This window comes from Nerophis ophidion, linkage group LG09 (genome assembly GCF_033978795.1).
Source record: "Nerophis ophidion isolate RoL-2023_Sa linkage group LG09, RoL_Noph_v1.0, whole genome shotgun sequence".
Taxonomy (NCBI): Eukaryota; Metazoa; Chordata; class Actinopteri; order Syngnathiformes; family Syngnathidae; genus Nerophis; species Nerophis ophidion.
The window spans coordinates 69,367,586-69,392,549 of NC_084619.1; the positions used below are offsets into that span (position 1 = coordinate 69,367,586).

Consider the following 24,964-nt stretch of genomic DNA (forward strand, 5'->3'; position numbering starts at 1 on the left):
TGACCTTCCCCTCATTTCCAGGTCGGCGTGGCGATGGCGAGGAGCCACAAAGGCTGCTCGCTGTCCCGGGGCCCCGACCGTGTGATTGGCACCGGGCAGGCGGGCCCAGATAATTGTTTAAATGGTCCCGTTGAGGACGCTTTGATCGATATCCCATTACTGCGTGCTGCATATCTCCCTGCAGCACCTGGCAGGTACACCCCCTCACCCCCCAGACCCCCCCACCTCCCAGACCCCCAACAAGATGACATTCATCGACCCGCCGCCAAATATGAAATCCATTAGCACGTCACGGCCCGCCTGGATTTAGCCGGGATTTCTTTCCGCAACAAGACATTTCACTCGCTATCTGCTCCACAAATTATTGAAGGATTAGTCCGCCGCCCCCACCAGGACCGCCAGGACCGCAGGAGGCCCACAACAGTTTTTGGCTCCTCCGGGTCCGCTACGGCCAGGACACCTTGGAGAAGGGACCACTGAAGATGCTCTAGATGACAAATTCCATCAAGAACACGACTAAGAGGTTTTACTTCAAGGAGCATCTTAGTCCAGGTTTTACTTCAGGGAGCATCTTGTCCAGGTTTTACTTCAAAGAGCATCCTTGTCCAGGTTTTACTTCAAAGAGCATCCTTGTCCAGGTTTTACTTCAAGGAGCATCCTTGTAGAGGTTTTACTTCAACGAAACATCCTTGTAGAGGTTTTACTTCAAGGAAACATCCTTGTCCGAGTTTTACTTCAAAGTGCATCCTTGTCCAGGTTTTCCTTCAAGGAGCATCCTTGTCCAGGTTTTACTTCAAAGTGCATCCTTGTCCAGGTTTTCCTTCAAGGAGCATCCTTGTCCAGGTTTTACTTCAAAGTGCATCCTTGTCCAGGTTTTACTTCAAAGTGCATCCTTGTCCAGGTTTTACTTCAAAGAACATCTTTGTCCAGGTTTTCCTTTAAGGAGCATCCTTTTCCAGGTTTTACTTCAAAGAGCATCCTTGTCCATGTTTTACTTCGAGGAGCATCCTTGTCCAGGTTTTACTTCAAAGAGCATCCTTGTCCAGGTTTTACTTCAAGGAGCATCCTTGTCCAAGTTTTACTTCAAAGATCATCCTTTTCCAGGTTTTACTTCAATGAGCATCCTTGTCCAGGTTTTACTTCAAAGAGCATCCTTGTCCAGGTTTTACTTCAAAGAGCATCCTTGTAGAGGTTTTACTTCAAGGAGCATTCTTGTCCAGGTTTTACTTCAAGGAGCATCCTTGTAGAGGTTTTACTTCAGGGATCATTCTTGTCCCGGTTTTACTTCAAGCAGCATCTATGTCCAGGTTTTACTTCAAAGAGCATCCTTGTAGAGGTTTTACTATAAAGAGCATTCCTTGTCCAGGTTTTACTTCAAGGAGCATCCGTGTAGAGGTTTTACTTCAAGGAGCATCTTTGTCCAGGTTTTCCTTCAAGGAGCATCCTTTTCCATGTTTTACTTCAAAATGCATCCTTGTCCAGGATTTACGTCAAGAATCATCCTTGTCCATGTTTTACTTAGAGGAGAATTCTTGTCCAGGTTTTACTTCAAGGAGCATCCTCGTCTAGGTTTTACTTCAAGGAGCATCCCTGTCCAGGTTTTACTTCGAAAAGCATCCTTGTAGAGGTTTTACTTCACAAGTGTATCATTGTCCAGATTTTACTTCAAAGAGCATCCTTGTAGAGGTTTTACTTCAAAGAGAATCCTTGTAGAGGTTTTACTTCAAGGAGCATCCTTATCCAGGTTTTACTTCCAGGAGCGTTCTTGTCTATCTACCTACCTATCAGTGACGTGCGGTGAGGTTCATGGCTGGTGAGGCACTGACTTCATCACACTCTGTTTGAAAAGTACCAGTTTTCAAGAATGTCGTCACGTCATAACATTGCTGGTTTTACCTCTCAGAGGAGCACGTTCGGCAGCGCACACACACACCAAGTATCGAAATACATTTTAGTGCCAGTACCAAAATATTGGTATTGGAACAACTCTAGTCCCCGTTAAGCTATTGGTTTATACAAAACATTAACAGAACATTTATTGAGAAAAGTATCAAAAGGAATCGAAAAGTATGTAAATATATTTTAGTGCCAGTACCAAAATATTGGTATCGGGACTACCCTAGTCCTCTTGAAGATATTGGTTTATACAAAACATAATAAAACATTTATTGAGAAAAGTATAGAAAGGTATTGAAAAATATCTGAATATATTTTAGTGCCAGTACCAAAATATTTGTATAACAGGACAACCCTAGTCCTCGTTAAGATATTGGTTTATACAAAACATTAATAAAACATTTATTGAGAAAAGTATCGAAATACATTTTAGTGCATGTACCAAAATTTTGGTATTGGGACAACCCTAGTCCCTGGTAAGCTATTGGTTTATATAAAACATTAACAGAACATTTAAAGAGAAAAGTATCGAAAGGTATCGAAAAGTATCAAAATACATTTTGGTGCCAGTACTAAAATATTGCTATCGGGACAACCTTGGTCCTTGGTAAGCTATTTGTTTGTACAAAACATTAATATTGGAAAGAGGATTGAAAGGTATCGAAAAGTATTGAAATACATTTTGGTGCCAATACCAAAATATTTGAATTAGGACAACCCCAGTCTTTGGTAAGCTATTGGTTTATACAAAACATTAATAAAACATTTATTGAGACAAGTATCGAAAGGTATTGAAAAGTATCTAAATATATTTTAGTGCCAGTACCAAAATATTGGTATCAGGACAACCCTAGTCTTTGGTAAGCTATTGGTTTATACAAAACATTAATAAAACATTGATTGAGACAAGTATCAAAAGGTATTGAAAAGTATCCAAATATACTTTAGTGCCAGTAGCAAAATATTGGTATCGGGACAACCCTAGTCCTCGGTAAGATATTGGGTTATACAAAACATTAATAAAACATTTGTTGAGAAAAGTATCAAAAGGTTTTGAAAAAAATGGAAATACATTTTAGTGCCAGTACCAAAATATTGGTATCGGGACAACCCTAGTCCTTGGTAAGATATTGGGTTATACAAAACATTAATAAAACATTTGTTGAGAAAAGTATCAAAAGGTTTTGAAAAAAATGGAAATACTTTTTAGTGCCAGTACCAAAATATTGGTATCGGGACAACCCTAGTCCTCGGTAAGCTATTGGTTTGTACAAAACATTAACAGAACATTTATTGAGAAAAGTATCGAAAGGTATTGAAAAGTATCGAAATACATTTTAATGCCAGTACCAAAATATTGGTATTGGGACAACCCTAGTCCTAGTTTACCCAAACATTAACAGAACGTTTATTGAGAAAAGTATCGAAAAGTATCAAAATACATTTTAGTGCCAGTCCCAAAATATTGGTATTGGGACAACCCTAGACTTAGTTTATCCAAACATTAACAGAACGTTTATTGAGAAAAGTATCAAAATACATTTTAGTGCCAGTACCAAAATATTGGTATCAGGACAACCCTAGTCCTTGGTAAGTTATTGGTTTGTACAAAACATTGAAATATCACAGAACATGACGTAGGAGAAGCCCCAATCGTAAAATATTGCAAGTGGACCGACCGTGTCTTCCGGCACCGATCAAATAGTGACAACAGAGTAGCACTTTCCATCATTTTCAGCAGACTGCATTGCAAAACGATTAACCGGCCAGGGACTGGACCATGAGTCCCTTCCCTACTTTGATGATTTCGATACCAGCTCATGTTTTGTTCCTGTTCCCTCAGGGGAGGACTCGGAAGACGAGCAGCCCACACCCGCCGCTGTGGACCCCCTCATCCTCAGCCCGGCAGCTGACAGCACCCAGGGTCTCCCCAGTGACCCGGACCACTCATCAGAGGAGTCCACAGTCACCCCGCCGGACCCCTCCTCCTCGCACAAAAGGCGGCGCCAAGACCCGAGCGGCACCAAGCCCCGCCGCGCCCGGACGGCCTTCACTTACGAACAGCTGGTGGCGCTGGAGAACAAGTTCCGCGCCACCCGGTACTTGTCGGTGTGCGAGAGGCTCAACCTGGCCCTGTCCTTGAGTCTGACTGAAACGCAGGTCAAGATCTGGTTCCAGAACAGGCGGACCAAGTGGAAGAAGCAGAATCCGGGGGCGGACAGCACTTTGCCGCCCACCTCCGGCGCCCTGATCAGTCCCGGTCAGGGCACATGCGGGCCGGGCCAGGCCGGATTCCAGCAGTCCTTCCCCAACCTCAGTTCCGGGAACGTCATCTTCCACACAGCCGGACCTGTGCCGCTTTCCTCCACCGGGGGACTCCTGCATCCCTTCATGTCCGCCGGATTTGTGCAGCCCGCTTACTTCAATCCTCACCTATGAAACAACTCTCCTACATTTGGCTGAGGCCAAAAGGGACCGAATAAAAAAATGAAAGCTGCAAGCAGGGATTGACGGGACCGCTTTGGCTGCTGCCCACGGGACCCGAGCCCGGATAAGCGGTAGAAGATGGATTATTACACAGAGAAAAAGTTGTATACACATGTGTTATACATCAGTCTCATAGTAATAACAGTTGTAAAGTGGCTTGGGTATTTTATAAAGACGCCTTGGAGGCGCCATTTTGAGACTCTAATGCATGGTGAATGTAATGCAGTTGTTGTATTGAAGTGGGAATAGCAAACTTCCTGTTGATTTTAGTTGGGGGCGGTCAGTGTATGAAATATAGGTCTCAGTGAGACCTACATTGAAGTTTTTGTTTCATGTGTGTATGGCAGTCCTACAGTTTTGTCTGAGCAGAAAGCCGGCATTTTGTGACAACAGCAGCATCGCAATGGTTCTTTGCGGGCTCATAAAATCCAAACCGGGGTAGTAATTAAAACTCTTTCATCAACTTTTAATCAGAAGGGTTCAATCTCTCTCTTTTTTTGCTTATTTGTGTCATCTTTTACTAAGAGGAGATGACGGCAAACGGACACCAGATAGCAGTAATGTCCAAAGATTGATTTTATATACATTTTAACCATATATATATACATATATATATAATAATCAAGCAATATAAAAATAAACAAAGGAAATGGAGTGTGGACGAGATCCAAAAGTGTATGCGGTGTGAGGCTATGTGTGTGATTAACTGAGGTGTGTGTTACCAAAGTGTGGACGAGAGCGAAGGAACGCGGAAGTCCGTAGCGCAGGAGCGAAGAGGCAAGATCCGTGTCCAAGCCGGGGGAGTCAAGGATTGAGGGAGGCAGTCAGAGTCCAGAGGGAGATCCAGGGAAAACGGTGAGACACACAACTCATCTTAAAGACGACGGAGGGTACTGCAGGGATGACACAAGAAAATACGGACGGGCAAACACAGCGATCTAACATAATAGTGAGAGTCCAGTCCATAGTGGATCCAACATAATAGTGAGAGTCCAGTCCATAGTGGATCTAACATAATAGTGAGAGTCCAGTCCATAGTGGATCTAACATAATAGCGAGAGTCCAGTCCATAGTGGGTCTAACATAATAGTGAGATTCCAGTCCATAGTGGGTCTAACATAATAGTGAGAGTCCAGTCCATAGTGGATCTAACATAATAGTGAGAGTCCAGTCCATAGTGGATCTAACATATTAGTGAGAGTCCAGTCCATAGTGGATCTAACATAATAGTGTGAGAGTCCAGTCCATAGTGGGTCTAATATAATAGTGAGAGTCCAGTCCATAGTGGATCTAACATAATAGTGTGAGAGTCCAGTCCATAGTGGATCTGACATAATAGTGAGAGTCCAGTCCATAGTGGATCTAACATAATAGTGTGAGAGTCCAGTCCATAGTGGATCTAACATAATAGTGTGAGAGTCCAGTTCATAGTGGATCTAACAAAATAGTGTGAGAGTCCAGTCCATAGTGGATCTAACATAATAGTGTGAGAGTCCAGTCCATAGTGGATCTAACAAAATACTGTGAGAGTCCAGTCCATAGTGGATCTGATATAATATTGTGAGAGTCCAGTTCATAGTGGATCTAACAAAATAGTGTGAGAGTCCAGTCCATAGTGCATCTAACATAATAGTGTGAGAGTCCAGTCCATAGTGGATCTAACATAATAGTGTGAGAGTCCAGTCCATAGTGGATCTAACAAAATACTGTGAGAGTCCAGTCCATAGTGGATCTGATATAATATTGTGAGAGTCCAGTTCATAGTGGATCTAACAAAATAGTGTGAGAGTCCAGTCCATAGTGCATCTAACATAATAGTGTGAGAGTCCAGTCCATAGTGGATCTAACATAATAGTGTGAGAGTCCAGTCCATAGTGGATCTAACATAATAGTGTGAGAGTCCAGTCCATAGTGGATCTAACATACGAACCCTAGTCTCAAGAAAATACGGAAGGGCAAACACAGCGAGAACAGGATAACATGAAGGACGGGGCTTACTGTACTCGAACAGAATACTAATGAATAAACCAAGGAAATGAAGTGTGACGAAAACTCAAGTGTGTATGGTGTAAGGCTATGTGTGTAGATTAGCTGAGGTGTGTCTTACCAAAATGTTGACGAGAGCGAAGGAACGATGAAGTCCGTGGGAAAACGTGTCCAAGCGGGAGGTCGAGAATACAAAAGGCAGTCCGGGAGACAAGGGGAACAACAGGGGATCCAGGAGAACGCGGGGAGTGACGTGTACAGAAGACTATAATCCAGCAAGTGATAGCAGGTTGTCCAGGTTTATGAAGGCAGCCCCGTCATTACCGTCAGGTGTGAAGATTGCCGGTGATAGATTTCAGCTGACGGCTGCTGCGCGGCTCGTCCCTGGCTGTGAGCGCCCGTGGGCGTGTCCCGAGGTGCGCACAGACGGATGAGCGCCACTGGCAGGAGTCTGAGCCGTAACAATTTGAAGCCGAAACGACAAACGGCCTCAGAGGAGGTAATGTTTGAAAAAAGCGACATTTTTTAGCCAACTTTTGTATTAAAGGGGGAATTGCAAACTTTCTGTTGATTTTAGCTGGGAGAAATAAGTGTATGAAATATAGGTCTACGTGAGACCTACAAAGTGGTATTTGTTTCATATTTCTACGACGTTCCTACTGGAAGTTACAGACAGTTGTGTCTGTGTTTTCTTCCTAGGGGGCGCTAGAGCGCAATTTTGAGTTTTGGGGTTTGTTTTTGTGATTAGATCCCAATTTCCGCCAGTCCTGATTTGTGTGTCAAAATTTGGCGAGTTTGAAGCATGTTAAATGGGTCAAATTACAGCTCTAAGAGGCGGTGGAATAATAATAAAGAATAATAATAATTACAGCTGCAAGCAGCGATGGACGGGTCCGACTTTTACTGGTGTTTCCTGCCTTTACCCATTCAACCTATCTTTACCTGCACATTACCTACCTTCCCTGCATCCTGGGGTGACACTGGTGCTTCTTTCTGTCACCCATACATGCTGGTGCTTCCTGCCATCACCCAGACAACATATCTTTACCTGCACATTACCTACTTTCTCTGTATCCTGGTGTCAAACTGGTGCCTCCTTCTTTCACCCAGTCAACATATCTTTACCTGCACAGTACCTACCTTCTCTGCATTGTGTGGTCACGCGCTGGGGCTTCCTGCTTTTAAGCGGACATCTTGAGACGGCAGCAGCGCAGCAGCATCAGTGAAGCAGTTCTTTGAAGGCTTGTAGAATCAAAACCGGAGCAGTTAGAAAATCTCTTTGCGCAACTTTTAATCAGAAGGGTTCAATCTCTTTCCTGTGCGAGTTTGAAGCCGGCACAACAAACGCGTTCAGAGGAGATAATGTTTGAAAAAAGGTGACAGGTTTTTACAAAACTTTGGTTTTGAAGGGGTAATTGCCAACTTCTTGTTGATTTTTGCTGAAGGATGTCAATATTAAAATATAGGTCTAAGTGAGACCTACATAGAAGTTTTTGTTTCATGTCTCTACAACGTTCCTACTGGAAGTTACAAACATTTTGAGTTTTGGGTTTTGGTTTTGGTTTTTTGATTAGATCCAAATTTTCACCAGTCCTGATGTGTGTGTAAAATTTGGTGAGTTTTGAAGCATGTTAAGGGGGTCAAATTACAGCTCAAAGAGGCGGCGGTATAATAATAATAAAACCTTAGAAATACAATAGGGTCCTCTGTCCCAAAGGGGCATCGGTCCCTAAAAAAGACAATTTGACCAAAGTGCAAGCTGCTGGTTTTTGTCACTCCCTCATGTGGCATTCATACGTTTACCATACAAATCATTATTATATGTTGCCATGAACACCCTTTGACCCCACACCAAGGTCCTGGTCCTCGTGGTTGTGGACTTGTCTGTCCTTGAAACATTGCGCTTAATATGCAGCATCTTTTTTTTTTACATCTGTAACACAAACTGTGCCAAACCACCAGCTCACCTTGCTGTTGGTTTATATTAAAGAGTCATATCATTGTTATTAAATACAAACATGGACACGTTTGGATGCAGTATTGTTGTACAGCCACCAGAGTTCGCTGTTTGTCTACACACTGATCAGGAACAATATTGTTGTACAGCCACCAGAGGTCGCTGTTTGTCTACACACTGATCAGGAACAATATTGTTGTACAGCCACCAGAAGTCGCTGTTTGTCTACACACTGATCAGGAACAATATTGTTGTACAGCCACCAGAGGTCGCTGTTTGTCTACACACTGATCAGGAACAAGATGAAGGCAGCTCAACCGCGAAAGCAGGCAAATATTTGGACTCCTGGTCAAAAGTTTACATACACTTGTAAAGAACATCATGTTGCCAATCATTTCTACAACTCTAACATAATAGTGAGAGTCCAGTCCATAGTGGATCTAACATAATAGTGTGAGAGTCCAGTCCATAGTGGATCCAACATAATAGTGTGAGAGTCCAGTCCATAGTGGATTTAACATAATAGTTCGAGAGTCCAGTCCATAGTGGATCTAACATAATAGTGTGAGAGTCCAGTCCATAGTGGATCTAACATAATAGTGAGAGTCCAGTCCATAGTGGATCTAACATAATAATGTTAGAGTCCAGTCCATAGTGGATCTAACATGATAGTGTGAGAGTCCAGTCCATAGTGGATCTAACATAATAGTGTGAGAGTCCAGTCCATAGTGGATTTAACATAATAGTGTGAGAGTCCAGTCCATAGTGGATCTAACATAATAGTGTGGGAGTCCAGTCCATAGTGGATCTAACATAATAGTGAGAGTCCAGTCCATTGTGGATCTAACATAATAGTGTGAGAGTCCAGTCCATAGTGGATCTAACATAATAGTGAGAGTCCAGTCCATAGTGGATCTAATGTAATAGTGTGAGAGTCCAGTCCATAGTGGATCTAACATAATAGTGTGAGAGTCCAGTCCATAGTGGATCTAACATAATAGTGAGATTCCTTTCCATAGTGGATCTAACATAATAGTGTGAGAGTCCAGTCCATAGTGGATCCAACATAATAGTGTGAGAGTCCAGTCCATAGTGGATTTAACATAATAGTGTGAGAGTCCAGTCCATAGTGGATCTAACATAATAGTGTGAGAGTCCAGTCCATAGTGGATCTAACAAAATAGTGTGAGAGTCCAGTCCATAGTGGATCTAACATAATAGTGAGAGTCCAGTCCATAGTGGATCTAACATAATAATGTGAGAGTCCAGTCCATAGTGGATCTAACATGATAGTGTGAGAGTCCAGTCCATAGTGGATCTAACATAATAGTGTGAGAGTCCAGTCCATAGTGGATCTAACATAATAGTGTGAGAGTCCAGTCCATAGTGGATCTAACATAATAGTGTGGGAGTCCAGTCCATAGTGGATCTAACATAATAGTGAGAGTCCAGTCCATTGTGGATCTAACATAATAGTGTGAGAGTCCAGTCCATAGTGGATCTAACATAATAGTGAGAGTCCAGTCCATAGTGGATCTAATGTAATAGCGTGAGAGTCCAGTCCATAGTGGATCTAACATAATAGTGTGAGAGTCCAGTCCATAGTGGATCTAACATAATAGTGAGATTCCTTTCCATAGTGGATCTAACATAATAGTGTGAGAGTCCAGTCCATAGTGGGTCTAACATAATAGTGCGAGTCCAGTCCATAGTGGATCTAACATAATAGTGTGAGAGTCCAGTCCATAGTGGATCTAACATAATAGTGTGAGAGTCCAGTTCATAGTGGATCTAACAAAATAGTGTGAGAGTCCAGTCCATAGTGGATCTAACATAATAGTGTGAGAGTCCAGTCCATAGTGGATCTAACATAATAGTGTGAGAGTCCAGTCCATAGTGGATCTGACAAAATAGTGTGAGAGTCCAGTCCATAGTGGATCTAACATAATAGTGTGAGAGTCCAGTCCATAGTGGATCTAACATAATAGTGTGAGAGTCCAGTCCATAGTGGATCTAACATAATAGTGTGAGAGTCCAGCCCATAGTGGATCTAACATAATAGTGTGAGAGTCCAGTCCATAGTGGATCTAACATAATAGTGTGAGAGTCCAGTCCATAGTGGATCTAACATAATAGTGTGAGAGTCCAGTCCATAGTGGATCTAACATAATAGTGTGAGAGTCCAGTCCATAGTGGATCTAACATAATAGTGTCAGAGTCCAGTCCATAGTGGATCTAACATAATAGTGAGAGTCCAGTCCATAGTGGATCTAACATAATAGTGTGAGAGTCCAGTCCATAGTGGGGCCAGCAGGAGATCATCCCGAGTAGAGACAGGGGTCCTAACCCTAACTTTAATACATCAAGCGGTGTGGCTTCAAAGTCGTACTAAAACATTTTGACGGATGTTTGAGTACCGTGTGTAATGTTCTTTATTTTCAATAGAACATTTAATTTTTTTTGTGTTGTTTACTGCCATCATAGCGCTGTCTAAACGTATCTCTAATGTGCGACTGCCATCTACTGGTCACACTTATCACTACACCACGTGTCAAATAAAATTGCTTCGAGGTCGGTAAGCACAACCAGAATTATTCCGTACATTAGGCGCACCGGGTTATAAGGCGCACTGTTGAGTTTTGAGAAAATTAAAATATTGTAAGTGTGCCTTGTAGTCCGTAAAATACGGCACTCGATTAATTGATCAAACAAATCAATAGATTACCGTATTTCCTAGTATGCGCCTGCCTAGAATTACTGCCGGGTCTAACTCGTTTTGCAAAATATTATTTTTATTAGCGCATGTCTAGAATTTACTCCGGGTCAAACTCGTCACGTCACGAGTGACACTTCACCTGTCATCATTTTCAAAATGGAGGAGGCCGATTTCAATAATTTGAAATTGCATAAATGGAAGAAGATTAAGAGCTATTCAGTAGGATTTAAGGTCCAAGCTATTGAATATGCTAAAAAGAACAGTAAGCAGCTATGTTTTATTAATATACCGTAGCTGCATGTGTCAAATATGAGTCATTAAATGACTCCCGCCTCCTGGTGGTAGAGGGCGCTAGTGATCCTTCTTGCGACTACTCGGCTGCAGAAAAAGTGACAACAAGCAGCAAGAGTGAGCAGAGATCGTTATTTTTTCCTTCTCGCTTGCACTTTTAACATGGAGGATTACATATCTAAAATAAAACCGTTTTCTAAACTGGACTTTCAATTGATGCAGGAGGTAATAAAGGAAGATCTCCATCGAGACAGACAGACTTTTAAAACTGAAGAAAGATAAGGAAGACTTCTATAAACAAGTTATCGATGCTTTTGATCAGAAGGAGCTGCGCATGGACTTCATTTATATGTAAAGGTAAGACCATAATAAAGTTTTTTTTAATTAAATGTGCTTTTTAAGATGGTATCCTTACATCACACTCAAATTTATAAGCGCAGGCCTAAATTTACCGCATGCCTTTGGGAAGCGCTGGAGTGATAAGAGGTTTTAAATTAATTCCGGTACTTGACAATGAAACTTTCATCCACAGCCAAGAGGTTGAGGTCCTTGCTCTTTATCTGCCAAAAAAAACTAAAAAAAAAACGGCCAAACCAGCACATCAAGAAAGCTGGAAGAGGTTCGGAGTCAATTTCCTCCCGACGTGGCTTTGACACCCCGAGAGCTTGACAAGCATTCTTCTTTTTTAGGCGGCGTTCACTCACCGCTGTCAGAACCTGGAGGACGTCCAGTCGGGATGTGGAGTTCTACTGTGGGCGGGGTCATCACTCCTAATTGAGGACATCAATTGTCTGTGCTGGTGCGTGACGGGATTGGTCCTCGTGTGTCAAGGTTTGCTGGATTTTATGCAAAGTTTATCTAGTGGGAGGAGCCATCTGTCATGGTAGCATAAGTGTGAGGTGAGCCGTGCGTATCCCACCTAGGCCTCCAGTGATGTCCCACTTCAATCGATCCACCAATGTTTACTTATATAGCCCAAAATCCCGAGTGTCTCAAAGGGCTGCACAAGCTCACAACAGATCCCACATCAGGGGAAGGAAAAACTCAACCCAATGGAATGACAATGAGAAACCTTGGAGGGGACCGCAGATGTGGGGACCCGCCGACCCCGGGCGACCGGTGCAATCGACGTCGAGTGGATCTAACATAATAGTGTGAGAGTTCAGTCCATAGTGGATCTAACATAATAGTGTGAGAGTCCAGTCCATAGTGGATCTAACATAATAGTGTGAGAGTCCAGTCCATAGTGGATCTAACATAATAGTGTGAGAGTTCAGTCCATAGTGGATCTAACATAATAGTGTGAGAGTCCAGTCCATAGTGGATCTAACATAATAGTGTGAGATTCCAGTCCATAGTGGATCTAGCATAATAGTGTGAGAGTCCAGTCCCTAGTGGACCTAACATAATAGTGTGAGAGTCCAGTCCATAGTGGATCTAACATAATAGTGTGAGAGTCCAGTCCATAGTGGATCTAACATAATAGTGTGAGAGTCCAGTCCGTAGTGGATTTAACATAATAGTGAGAGTCCAGTCCATAGTGGATCAAACATAATAGTGTGAGAGTTCAGTCCATAGTGGATCTAACATAATACTGTGAGAGTCCAGTCCATAGTGGATCTAACATAATAGTGTGAGAGTCCAGTCCATAGTGGATCTAACATAATAGTGTGAGAGTCCAGTCCATACTGGATCTAACATAATAGTGTGAGAGTTCAGTCCATAGTGGATCTAACATAATAGTGTGAGAGTCCAGTCCATAGTGGATCTAGCATAATAGTGTGAGAGTCCAGTCCCTAGTGGACCTAACATAATAGTGTGAGAGTCCAGTCCATAGTGGATCTAACATAATAGTGTGAGAGTCCAGTCCATAGTGGATCCAACATAATAGTGTGAGAGGCCAGTCCATAGTGGATCTAACATAATAGTGTGAGAATCCAGTCCATAGTGGATCTAACATAATAGTGTTAGAGTCCAGTCCATAGTGGATCTAACATAATAGTGAGAGTCCAGTCTATAGTGGATCTAGCATAATAGTGAGAGTCCAGTCCATAGTGGATTTAACATAATAGTGTGAGAGTCCAGTCCATAGTGGATCTAACATAATAGTGTGAGAGTCCAGTCCATAGTGGATCTAACATAATAGTGTGAGAGTCCAGTCCATAGTGGATCTAACAATATTGTGAGAGTCCAGCATAAACACAACAGAACAAATACCCAGAATCCTCAGCAGCACCAACTCTTCCGGGACTTTACACTATTTTATTTGGTACAGGGTGTAAATATAAGTGTGACCAGTAGATGGCAGTCGAACATAAGAGATAAGTCTCAAGTAAACAACACCAACATGTTATATGTTCCATTGAAAACATAGAACATTACACACGGTGCTCAAAAATGTTTTAGTAGTAAATGTTTTAGTGCCATTTCTAATATAAAGTAATGTAAAGTTCTTACTTATATCTGTCAGTAAACTGGCCATGAAAGCGCTAAAACATACCGGTATAGTGAGTTTACATTATTCACCCAAGGAACTTTAGTATTTTCTCGGAACACATTTCCGGTGTTCAAAGTAATGCAGAATGTAAGAAACCGACAGTTTCTTACATTTTGATTCGCAGAAAGTTTTACCGATCACAAATACTGAATTTATTTTCTTTTTTGTTATTTTTTTTTTTAATGAATAAAGTAACGTTTATGACAACCTTTTTCCAAAACACAATTTGGAATGTGAGATCTGTGAGATGTGGGATCTGAGCCAAGGATGTCGTTGTGGCTTGTGCAGCCCTTTGAGACATTCGTGATTTAGGGCAGGGGTGTCCAAACTTTTTCCACAGAGGGCCTCACATGGAAAAATTTAGCATGCGGGGGCCATTTTGATATTTTCCATTTTCAAAATATATGGATTTTTTTTTAATCCTTAGGGCTCCTGGGGAGCATAGAGGGTCTCAGTCACTAAAATGTTAAAAATAAGTCAAATTATTATTATTATTTTTTATTTAATTCTTACAGTAAATCTGTATATCAACTTGAGGTTGATTTAAAGTAAAACAAATAAAGTTTTATGCCTTTTCTGTCAAAGACAACTTTGTTTTTTATAGTAAAACTAAAATATGCAGTATTTAGATAGATAGATAGATAGATGGATGGATGGATGGATGGATGGATGGATGGATGGATGGATGGATGGATGGATGGATGGATGGATGGATGGATGGATGGATGGATGGATGGATGGATGGATAGATAGATAGATAGATAGATAGATAGATAGATAGATAGATAGATAGTACTTTATTGATTCCTTCAGGAGAGTTCCTTTATTTAGCAATTAAAGCCCTCAAAGATCACCATTGATTTTAATTATTTAATATTTTTGAGTAATCACAGTGAAAAGTTAAATAAAATCCTGATAAATATATTTGAGATGCAAAAGGTTCCCCACTCATAAAGTGATGCATTTTTATCATTTTTTTTTTACTTTTAACACTTAAATTTCAAGATCAACTTCCGATATATCTGTCGATTTCAAGTTTGAAATATTATTTTGTTTGTTTTTTGCTCTTTTGTCAAAACTTTGATATTTTTATATGGCAACCACACAACATATGCAATATTTTTTCCACATAAAACATTTTAAAGTGATCATTTTTAAGTAATAATTCATTATAACATAAACTTTTTTGTCCTTTTTTTTCGAGCAATGGAAAAAAAAGAAAATAAACAAAGACAAAAGAAAAGAAAACTGCCTGCATGGCAGCTTTGTGTCAACATTTCCACTTTTTCTTATTAGAATTCACCTCATTCCACTTTTTGAAAATGTTTATTTTATTTTTGCAATACTATCAATTTTGCAATTTTTGCAGAATGTGTGGCATGCAAATGTCCCCCAAGACGCACTTCGGACCCCCCTGATTTAGGACTATATAAGTAAACATTTATTGATATAAGAAGATAATGCATACATTAATCATTTGTTTTCAAAACGCTTAAAAAAAAGGGAAACCCCACAAATGTACTGGGGTCCCCAATTTTATGACTCGATGTTACCCTTACTTTTTTTTTACTTATTTATCTTAGCAACACAATTTGGGCAACTCTTAGGTCTAGCACGCTTGACTGGGTCTCAGCTGGCCCAGCAAGGTCCATGTGGGCGAGTTAGGAAAGGTTTGGGGAGGAAAAGAACTTGGGATGCGGTGATGCTGACCTCACAAAAAGCTCAATGGTCAGAAATTCCTGCAGAGCTGCAAAAAATGTTTCCAGAAGAGAGGCGGGTCATATAGTGGTAAAGGGATACAACGCCAGGTGTCCAAACCCACACACTCTATGTCCATTGCAGCTGTGGTCCTACAAAAAAAAAAAAATCCACAGATTAGAGGGATAAACACATTCCACATTTGGCCTTCATGTTGCGTGACGTCGCTGCTATAGCAAAATAATTCCATCCACAGCCTCGGTTTGCTGCACTTCTGCACTCAGAGGAGTGGGAGGCCTGGATACAGGACTTCCTGGCATGCCACTCCGTGTGTGGTATCTCCAGATTTCAGAGAATCCTTTTCAGTTTGAAAGGATTGTGACACCACAAACAACAATGCTCTTGAACTAGGATTATACCATACCATAACCCACCATACCATACCAAAGGACTGATTAAAACATATCTGTGAACGACTTTCCCTGTCGCTCGGGTTCCATGGACCACTCAGGAAGGACATGATCGCTTGAGCAGGTTTGACTTCTTTATTTTGCAACAAAGCTTGGCTGCGGTTCGGATCGCTTTTCAGTTCCTTCCTCCACTGCTCGTTCCCGTTCTGCTTTTCAGCCGCCGTCGTCGTCATCCTCGTCTGCTGTTTGTTTCCGCTCTTCATCTGCTGCTGCGGGCTCTCCAACTCCTTCTGCCCGGATCTCTCCTCCTTCTCCCCTTTTATGCAGCGTAAGGAGGGATGGTAATTGTTTCCCAGTGTGCGAGCCACTGACCTGATCTCGCTTGCCACATTCTCCGCCTCCTTGCCGCCATCTTGGGCAGGGCTCTAGCATGCCCTGCCCCGCTGCTCGTTCGCCGGCTGCGCCTCTCCACAATATCATTTAAAACAGAGGTAAAATAAATATATATGTATATTAGTGTTGTCCCGATACCGATATGTTGGTGCCGGTACAAAAATGTATTTCGATACTATTCTAAAAAAAGTCATTGCTGTCTTTATTTGAATAAAAAATCTTAGTGTACATGAAACATATGTTTATTATTGTCATTTAGTCCTTAAATAAAATGGTGAACATACTAGACAACTTGTCTTTTAGTAGTAAGTGTCTCAGCGTGCTGCCAGTGGAGGTGCTGGAACACCCAGCGAGTTCGAGCCCCCGCCGTGACAGTAATCGGTCTTAGTGCAGATTTTGGACACCACAGTACTAACACAGTTTTGTGGGACCTCTGAGATTTATCTACAATTGTTCAAAAATGTGGGAAAAATCTGGGCCTTTGAGGATAGAAAAGTGCTAAATTCTGTAAATTGAGGCCTTTTAGTGTTTTTAGTCCGACCGATTATTTAATCACCAAATTATTTACACATTCAAACACCTGGATCATTTATCCTTTCATTGACCGCAGGCAAATGGCCTGGCCTCTGGTTACCATGGTAACCGTCAGCGGTATCTTACACGACCCCCTTTCTGCTGAGGAAAAAAAACAGAGACATCATTTTGACTCGGGGTGAGTCGATAGTGGAGCGACACTTGCGTCTTTTTCCCACAATCCAACAGAGTTCATTAACCTGCCAGCAGTTTACTCCGAGATAATATCCTCTAATTACTGCTTTGTAGCGAGTGTGTGTTAGTGAGTGTGTGTGTGTGTTCGAGTGTGTGTGTGTTCGAGTGTGTGTGTGTGAGCATTGTGGTCTTGAGGAAGGAGGAAATCAACAACACCCTTTGTGCTCTGCTGTCTGCAGCAGATCTTTGACTACATATAAAGTATCGCTCACCGTAGTACAGAATATTATATCAGGGTTTCCCCTTGATTTTATTGAATGTGCCCCCACAGTGTTTTAATTACCGCCATACCTTGAAAATAAGATTGTCGTGTGTTTTACTCGAAAACAAATTAAAGTAATACAATACATTGTAGAGCCCAGAAGAAGCCACACAAAGTCTGACATTATTTTTTAACTTTTATTACCAATCTTATGATAACAAACGGCACAATTCCAACAGGTTTTACCTCCCGTGAATACACTTTGGTGTTATAAGTCTGCGCTTTCTTTGTACACACAACAACACTTCCTCATTTTCTGCCAATCACTTTTCAGGTTTTCCAAACATAGGAAAAACTGGCATCGAATCCAAACCAAACAAACATAAATCATTAAAATTAGCTGGTTGTTACAGTACGAATGTTATATATACATACTGTATATAGCATATTATTTGTGCATTATTGACAAGTGATGTACCAAAAACTTGATCACTGAAAAAAGACTTGGGAACCGGATGCAAACAAAACGCACGCCATTATGACTGTCTGGAGCGTTGTCAGCATGTCTGTGATGTGGGCGCAATTTTTATATGTTCCAGATACACCCGCGGACAACCGTCTACAAAACTATTAAGAGGACCGTTTCTGCTTTTAAGAAGAGAAAGTTCAACTAAAGCGGATACTTAAGTCAGGGGTATCGAGGGACAGAAGTACAGTCTTCAAACATGAGTACGTTCTATAAAAGTCATAAAAAAATCTCAACAACGTACATTGTACAAAAAGCAGCAATATGTGAAAATATGGCAAAATGATCAAATTTAAATATAGTAATTCTAATTAATAATAAAATATTTGTTTTATATTTATATGTACATTTTTTTTACCTTCTTAAAGAAAATCATATCATAGCAAATTATCGTTTTGATTGATTGATTGTTTGATTGAAACTTTTATTAGTAGATTGCACAGTTCAGAACATATTCCGTACAATTGACCACTAAATGGTAACACCCCAATAAGTTTTCCAACTTGTTTAAGTAGGGGGTCCACGTTAATCAATTCATGGTATTCATCGTATTTTTCGGACTGTAAAGTGCACTTAAAATCCTTTCATTTTCTCAAAAATTGACAGTGCGCTCTCATAACCCGGTGTGCCAAATGCACGGCATAATTCTGGTTGTGCTTACCCACCTCGAAGCAATTTTATTTAGTACATGGTGTAATGATAATTGTGACCAGTAGACGGCAGTCATACATAAGAGATACGATGTAAACTGCAAGATGGCGCCAGTCAACGACACCACCACTGTTATCTGCATGTTGGGATCACGACAAACCATGTTCCGACTTCTACAAAGCAATTAGCCACCTACTGGTATTGAAGAATATAACACGGTTATGCTGCCGAGCTCTAGACAGCACCGACACTCAACAACAACACATCATTTGCAGACTATAATTGCTGGTTTAAAATATTTTTAACCCCAAATAGGTGAAATTACATAATCTCCCACGAGTGCGCTTTATAGTCCGGTGCGCCATTTGTATCAAAATAGACCAGACTAGACCATTCATTGGCAGTGCGGCGTTAAATCCAGTGAGCCCTAAGGTCCGGAAAATACAGTATGCAAACCACGCCCATAACCACACCCAGTCTAGGGGAAAGCCTGTCTATGATACAAACCCCGTTTCCATATGAGTTGGGAAGTTGTGTTAGATGTAAATATAAACAGAATACAATGATTTGCAAATCCTTTTCAACCCATATTCAGTTGAATATGCTACAAAGACAACATATTTGATGTTCAAACTCATAAACATTTTTTTGTGTGCAAATAATCATTATCTTTAGAATTTTATGCCAGCAACACGTGACAAAGAAGTTGGGAAAGGTGGCAATAAATACTGATAAAGTTGAGAAATGCTCATCAAACACTTATATGGAACATCCCACAGGTGTGCAGGCTAATTGGTAACAGGTGGGTGCCATGATTGGGTGCAAAAGCAGCTTCCCAAAAAATTCTCAGTCTTTCACAAGAAAGGATGGGGTGAGGTACACCCCTTTGTCCACAACTGCGTGAGCAAATAGTCAAACAGTTTAAGAACAACCTTTCTCAAAGTGCAATTGCAAGAAAATTTAGGGATTTCAACATTTACGCTCCATAATATCATCAAAAGGTTCAGAGAATCTGGAGAAATCACTCCACGTAAGCGGCATGGCCGGAAACCAATATTGAATGACCGTGACCTTCGATCCCTCAAACGGCACTGTATCAAAAACCGACATCAATCTCGAAAGGATATCACCACATGGGCTCAGGAACACTTCAGAAAACCACTGTCACTAAATACAGTTTGTTGCTACATCTGTAAGTGCAAGTTAAATCTCTACTATGCAAAGCGAAAGCCATTTATCAACAACATCCAGAAACGCCGCCGGCTTCTCTGGGCCCGAGATCATCTAAGATGGACTGATGCAAAGTGAAAAAGTGTTCTGTGGTCTCACGAGTCCACATTTCAAATAGTTTTTGGAAATATTCGACATGAACCAAAGGGGAAGCGAACCATCCAGACTCTTATCGACGCAAAGTTTAAAAGCCAGCATGTGTGATGGTATGGGGGTGCATTAGTGCCCAAGGCATGGGTAACTTACACATCTGTGAAGGCACCATTAATGCTGAAAGGTACATACAGGTTTTGGAACAACATATGCTGCCATCCAAGCGCCGTCTTTTTAATGGACGCCCCTGCTTATTTCAGCAAGACAATGCCAAGCCACATTCAGCACGTGTTACAACAGCGTGGCTTCGTAAAAAAAGAGTGCGGGTACTTTCCTGGCCCGCTTGCAGTCCAGACCTGTCTCCCATGGAAAATGTGTGGCGCATTATGAAGCGTAAAATACGACAGCGGAGACCCCTGACTGTTGAACGACTGAAGCTCTACATAAAACAAGAACGGGAAAGAATTCAACTTTCAAAGCTTCAACAATTATTTTTCTCAGTTCCCAAACGTTTATTGAGTGTTGTTGAAAGAAAAGGTGATGTAACACAGTGGTGAACATGCCCTTTCCCAACTACTTTGGCACGTGTTGCAGCCATGAAATTCTAAATTAATTATTATTTGTAAGAAAACATAAAGTTTATGAGTTTGAACATCAAATATGTTGTCTTTGTAGCATATTCAACTGAATATGGGTTGAAAAGGATTTGCAAATCATTGTATTCCGTTTATATTTACATCTAACACAATTTCCCACGGGGTTTGTACAAAATCATGCTTTTAATGTGATGATGTCAGCAGACTTAGGTGGTAAAAAAAAGTCTCCCACTAAAATGACAAGAGGAAAGAAACACTGCAAGAGTTCATTACAACGATCCAAACAATCCCCAATACAACTCCTTCTTTCGACAAAGTCACATTACAGAGTCTTCCCCAACCACAAAGTCTTCCCCGTCGGAAAAAAAGTGCTTTCATCAGCTTCTCCTTTCCTTCCCGAGCCAGTGGTGATGTCCTCAGTGGGTGTAAATGTGTGTGTAGTTTAGCCCCCTGCACACACAGTCGCGAGATTTGTGAGGCAAGAGCGTCGTCGACCAGACAAGCTTAATCGAGATCCAACCTGAGACGTAAGTCAAACCCCGACGTGCCATTTCCAGACCTGTCTTGAGCAAAAAAGCCCTTGGAAGTGATCCAAGAGCTTCTTCCCGGTGTCAGGCTGAATCATGTCAGCACCCGCTCGTGCTCAATTAACAGCCTTTTTTTTAAATTTTTATATGCTTTGGCCACGGAATATTGTGCCAGGCGAATAAAAGTCTTTTTCTATTCCTTTGAGACGAAGAACTCAATGACGTGGTACAGAAGGGTAAAGAGACAATGAAGCCAGTGTTGAGAATGAGAACATCGTGTGGAAAGTAGAACAACTTTAAACCAAATGGAAAGACGTATTATTTTTCTTTCGACGCATCGTAGGAAGCGTCCGTCCGCACACTGCTAACGTTTTGACTCGTATGTGACTAAGGACAGTAAAGGTAGACAAGGTCAAAAGGTAAATCATGTTAAAAGTTCTTCATCAGTCATTTTAGAATTCCGTTTAGGGTTAATATTGTTATTATCGACGCGTGTTGTGTCACCCCAGGATGCACGAGGACCAAGACAGGCAGGAATTGCAGGTAGGAGTTTGTTTTAATACAAAAAATAAAATAACACTGATACAAAAGGCAAAAGAAAATGACTGGCGAATGCACGAGAAGCTTACGCGAACTAGCATGCAGTCCAAGAGTTCAAAAATAGCGTGCCGAGTGCACGACAAGCTAAGGGGCTACTTAGCAAGGACACAAAGACGTAGATCAGGGGCGCTCACACTTTTTCTGCAGGCGAGCTACTTTTCAATTGACCAAGTCGAGGAGCTCTACCTCATTCCTATTTATAATTTATATTTATTTATTTATGAAAGAGACATTTTTGTTAACAAGTTAATGGTGTTTAATGATAATACAAGCATGTTTAACACACATAGATTCCTTTCTTTCATGAAGACAAGAATATAAGTTGGTGTATTACCTGATTCTGATGACTTGCATTGATTGGAATTAGACAGTGGTGCTGATAACGTCCGCATTTTCAAATGGAGGGAAAAAAAAAGTCCTCCTTTCTGTCCAATACCACATGAAAGTGGTTGGATTTGGCATCTCATTTGTCCAACTTGCATACTCGTTTTTAAACACTTTGTTATGAGAGTAGCATATGTGCGTGGCTCTTTAATGTCTGGCAGCAGGTGAGTGACGTCAGTGAGAGTGCGGGTGGGCAAGCAAGTGAGAAAGCGGTCGCTGAGGGCGGGGGAGAAATACATTGGCATCAAACTCCGTAGCTTGCTAGCTTGTGCAGGCTAGCTTTCTGAGACTCTTATTTTGTTAGTGAAGTGAAGTGGATTATATTTATATAGCGCTTTTCTCTAGTGACTCAAAGCGCTTTACATAGTAAAACCCAATATCTAAGTTACATTTAAACCAGTGTGGGTGGCACTGGGAGCAGGTGGGTAAAGTGTCTTGCCCAAAGACACAAAGGCAGTGACTAGGATGGCAGAAGCGGGAATTGAACCTGCAACCCTCAAGTTGCTGACACGGCCGCTCAACCAACCGAGCTATAAATTGTGGCAAAAAAAACCAGGAAATGTCCTCTGCACAATTACGGCAGTTTTCTGGATTTTTTGTAAAAAAAGGGTACCATAGTCAGCGATTGTGGTCTGCAAATGATGCAAGGCGCCCGTCCCCACCAAGACCGCCAATACCACACCACCTTAGCCGCACAACTCTAACTTCCTGGCACTAAACCTGCTGAAAATACTTCTCAGGTTTATCCAAGTTTACATTTTCACACTCTGCACTATTTTCTTACACTTTAAGCATTTTTGTTAAGTGTTCAATTTGATTTGACAATTTAGTTTACATCGAGCCTTTTCCATGCTTGTGTCGACATTTCCTTTCTGCGTGGATAGCTGAGGGAGTTACAATCACAAGAAGGTTACGTTTGAAGTAAAAATGTAAATGTAAAAACATTGATACATTTTACTCCTGCTTCTTATTTGTTGAGAAAAATAATTACCGTATTTTTCGGATTATAAGTCACACCGCCCGAAAATGCATAATAAAGAAGTTCTTGGGATACAACTCAGCACTCCTCCCCCTCCAAACACGACGAGCCGAGTCCACACCAAAATGGATACATGGATGATACAGCAGAGGATTGGGAGAATGTCATGTGGTCAGATGAAACCAAAATAGAACTTTTTGGTGTAAACTCAACTCGTGGTGTTTGGAGGAAGAAGAACACTGAGCTGCACCCCAAGAACACCAAACCTACTGTGAAGCATGGGGGTGGAAATATCATGCTTTGGGGCTGTTTTTCTGCTAAGGGGACAGGACGATTGATCCGTGTTAAGGAAAGAATGAATGAGGCCATGTATCGTGAGATTTTGAGCCAAAACCTCCTTCCATCAGTGAGAGCTTTGAATGGTTGACCAAATACTTATTTTCCACCATAATTTACAAATAAATTCTTAAAAATTCCTACAATGTGAATTCCTGGATTTTTTTTTCACATTCTGTCTCTCACAGTTTAAGTGTATTTATGATGACAATTACAGACGTTTGTCATCATTTTAAGTGGGAGAACTTGCACAACCGGTGGCTGACTAAATACTTTTTTGCCCCACTGTATAGTTGATACAGTTTTCAGCCAAAATGTACCGCCCTAATTGAAAGAGTGCTGTGTTTTTAATATTTGAAATATAAATAGTGTGTGTGTGTACTTAGCACAGGCAGGATGAAACAGGTCTTTTATGGTGAAGACAGGAACTGTGCAGTCGGTCTTTAGAGTTTTGACAGTAGGTACGGAGTCTCTAGAAATAAAATGTGTTTCTCTGCGTCCGCCCTGTTAGTGATTTTTTTCTTAAATATGAGCTCGCAGCAGCCAGCGTCATCTCACAAGATCCTCGGGTGCCGAGAATGTCAAACAACTGACGAAAGTGAAGTCTTGGTATGATTGATGATTGCTCATTTTTATGTATATTTTTTAATGCCTGGCTTGAGATCGACTGACACACCCTCCGAGATCGACCAGTCGATCGCGATCGACGTAATGGGCACCCCTGACGTAGATAAACCAACGTGAGTGTTGCATGAAGCAAACAACGGATGTGTTGGAGCCACTATGGATTGAACTTTCACAGTATCATGTTAGACCCGCTCAACATCCATTGCTTTCGGTCCCCTAGAGTGGGGGGGTTGCCCACTTCTGAGGTCCTCTCCAAGGTTTCTCATAGTCAGCATTGTCACTGGCGTCCCACTGGATGTGAATTCTCCCTGCCCACTGGGTGTGAGTTTTCTTTGCCCTTTTGTGGGTTCTTCCGAGGATGTCGTAGTCGTAATGGTTTGTACAGTCCTTTGAGACATTTGTGATTTGGGGCTATATAAATAAACATTGATTGATTGATTGATTGATCAAGAGCAAACTGAGGTCGAAGGCAGGCTTAAATACTAAAGCAATAATCAAAACCCAGGTGTGCGTAAAAAACAAGAGCAGGTGGAACAAATGAGAAACCGTGGTAACAAGATAAAACAAGGAAGAGCCAAACCAGGGGTCGGAAGAGTCCAAAAACAAAACAGGAAACACAAAAGGACTCAAAAACTAAAACAATATATGATCCGGGCGGCCGATCATAACAATTATTAGTCAAAGCAAGAACCATACCGATTCATAAAAAAGTGACCAAAGTTAAAACTGCAGTCTCCAGTATATGGACTGGTTCTAGACCAGTGGTCACCGACCTTTTCGAGCCCAACATACCTGATCTTTGTCAGGCTTGCCCCTGACAATTTGTCTATGTTTTCGTTTTTTCCTCTGAATTTGTCTGTTTCCTGTGTTTAGTATTTCCTGTCTTTTAGTTCCTGTCAAGTGCTCTTAATTTGTCAGCTTCCTGTCTTGTTCCCTGAGTGCTGTGTTCCTCCTCAGTGTGTTTAGTATTTCCTGTCCTTAGTTCCTGTCTAGTGCTCTTATTTTGTCAGCTTCCTGTCTTGTTCCCTGAGTGCTGTGTTCCCCTTCAGCTGCGGCTGATTGGCATCTGGCAACACCTGTTGCCAATCAGCCGGCTCCTATTTGTACCTCATTT

At 41.4% G+C, this 24,964-nt stretch overlaps 1 protein-coding gene across 1 annotated transcript; it reads left to right on the forward strand.

The window, feature by feature from the left end:
* The first annotated feature begins 491 nt into the window (after positions 1 to 491).
* nkx1.2la (NK1 transcription factor related 2-like,a) lies at positions 492 to 4,335 on the forward strand. Its single transcript, XM_061909883.1, has 2 exons — positions 492 to 609; positions 3,740 to 4,335. Exons 1-2 carry the CDS (start codon positions 492 to 494, stop codon positions 4,333 to 4,335), a joined length of 714 nt encoding a protein of 237 aa, XP_061765867.1.
* The last annotated feature ends 20,629 nt before the right edge of the window (positions 4,336 to 24,964 follow it).

Excerpts from the sequence above, each read along its gene's own strand:
- nkx1.2la (XM_061909883.1), top strand. The coding sequence starts at position 492 with ATGACAAATTCCATCAAGAACACGACTAAGAGGTTTTACTTCAAGGAG. Across the intron at positions 610-3,739 it reads CAAAGAGCATCCTTGTCCAG|GGGAGGACTCGGAAGACGAG; the intron begins GTTTTACTTCAA and ends CTGTTCCCTCAG.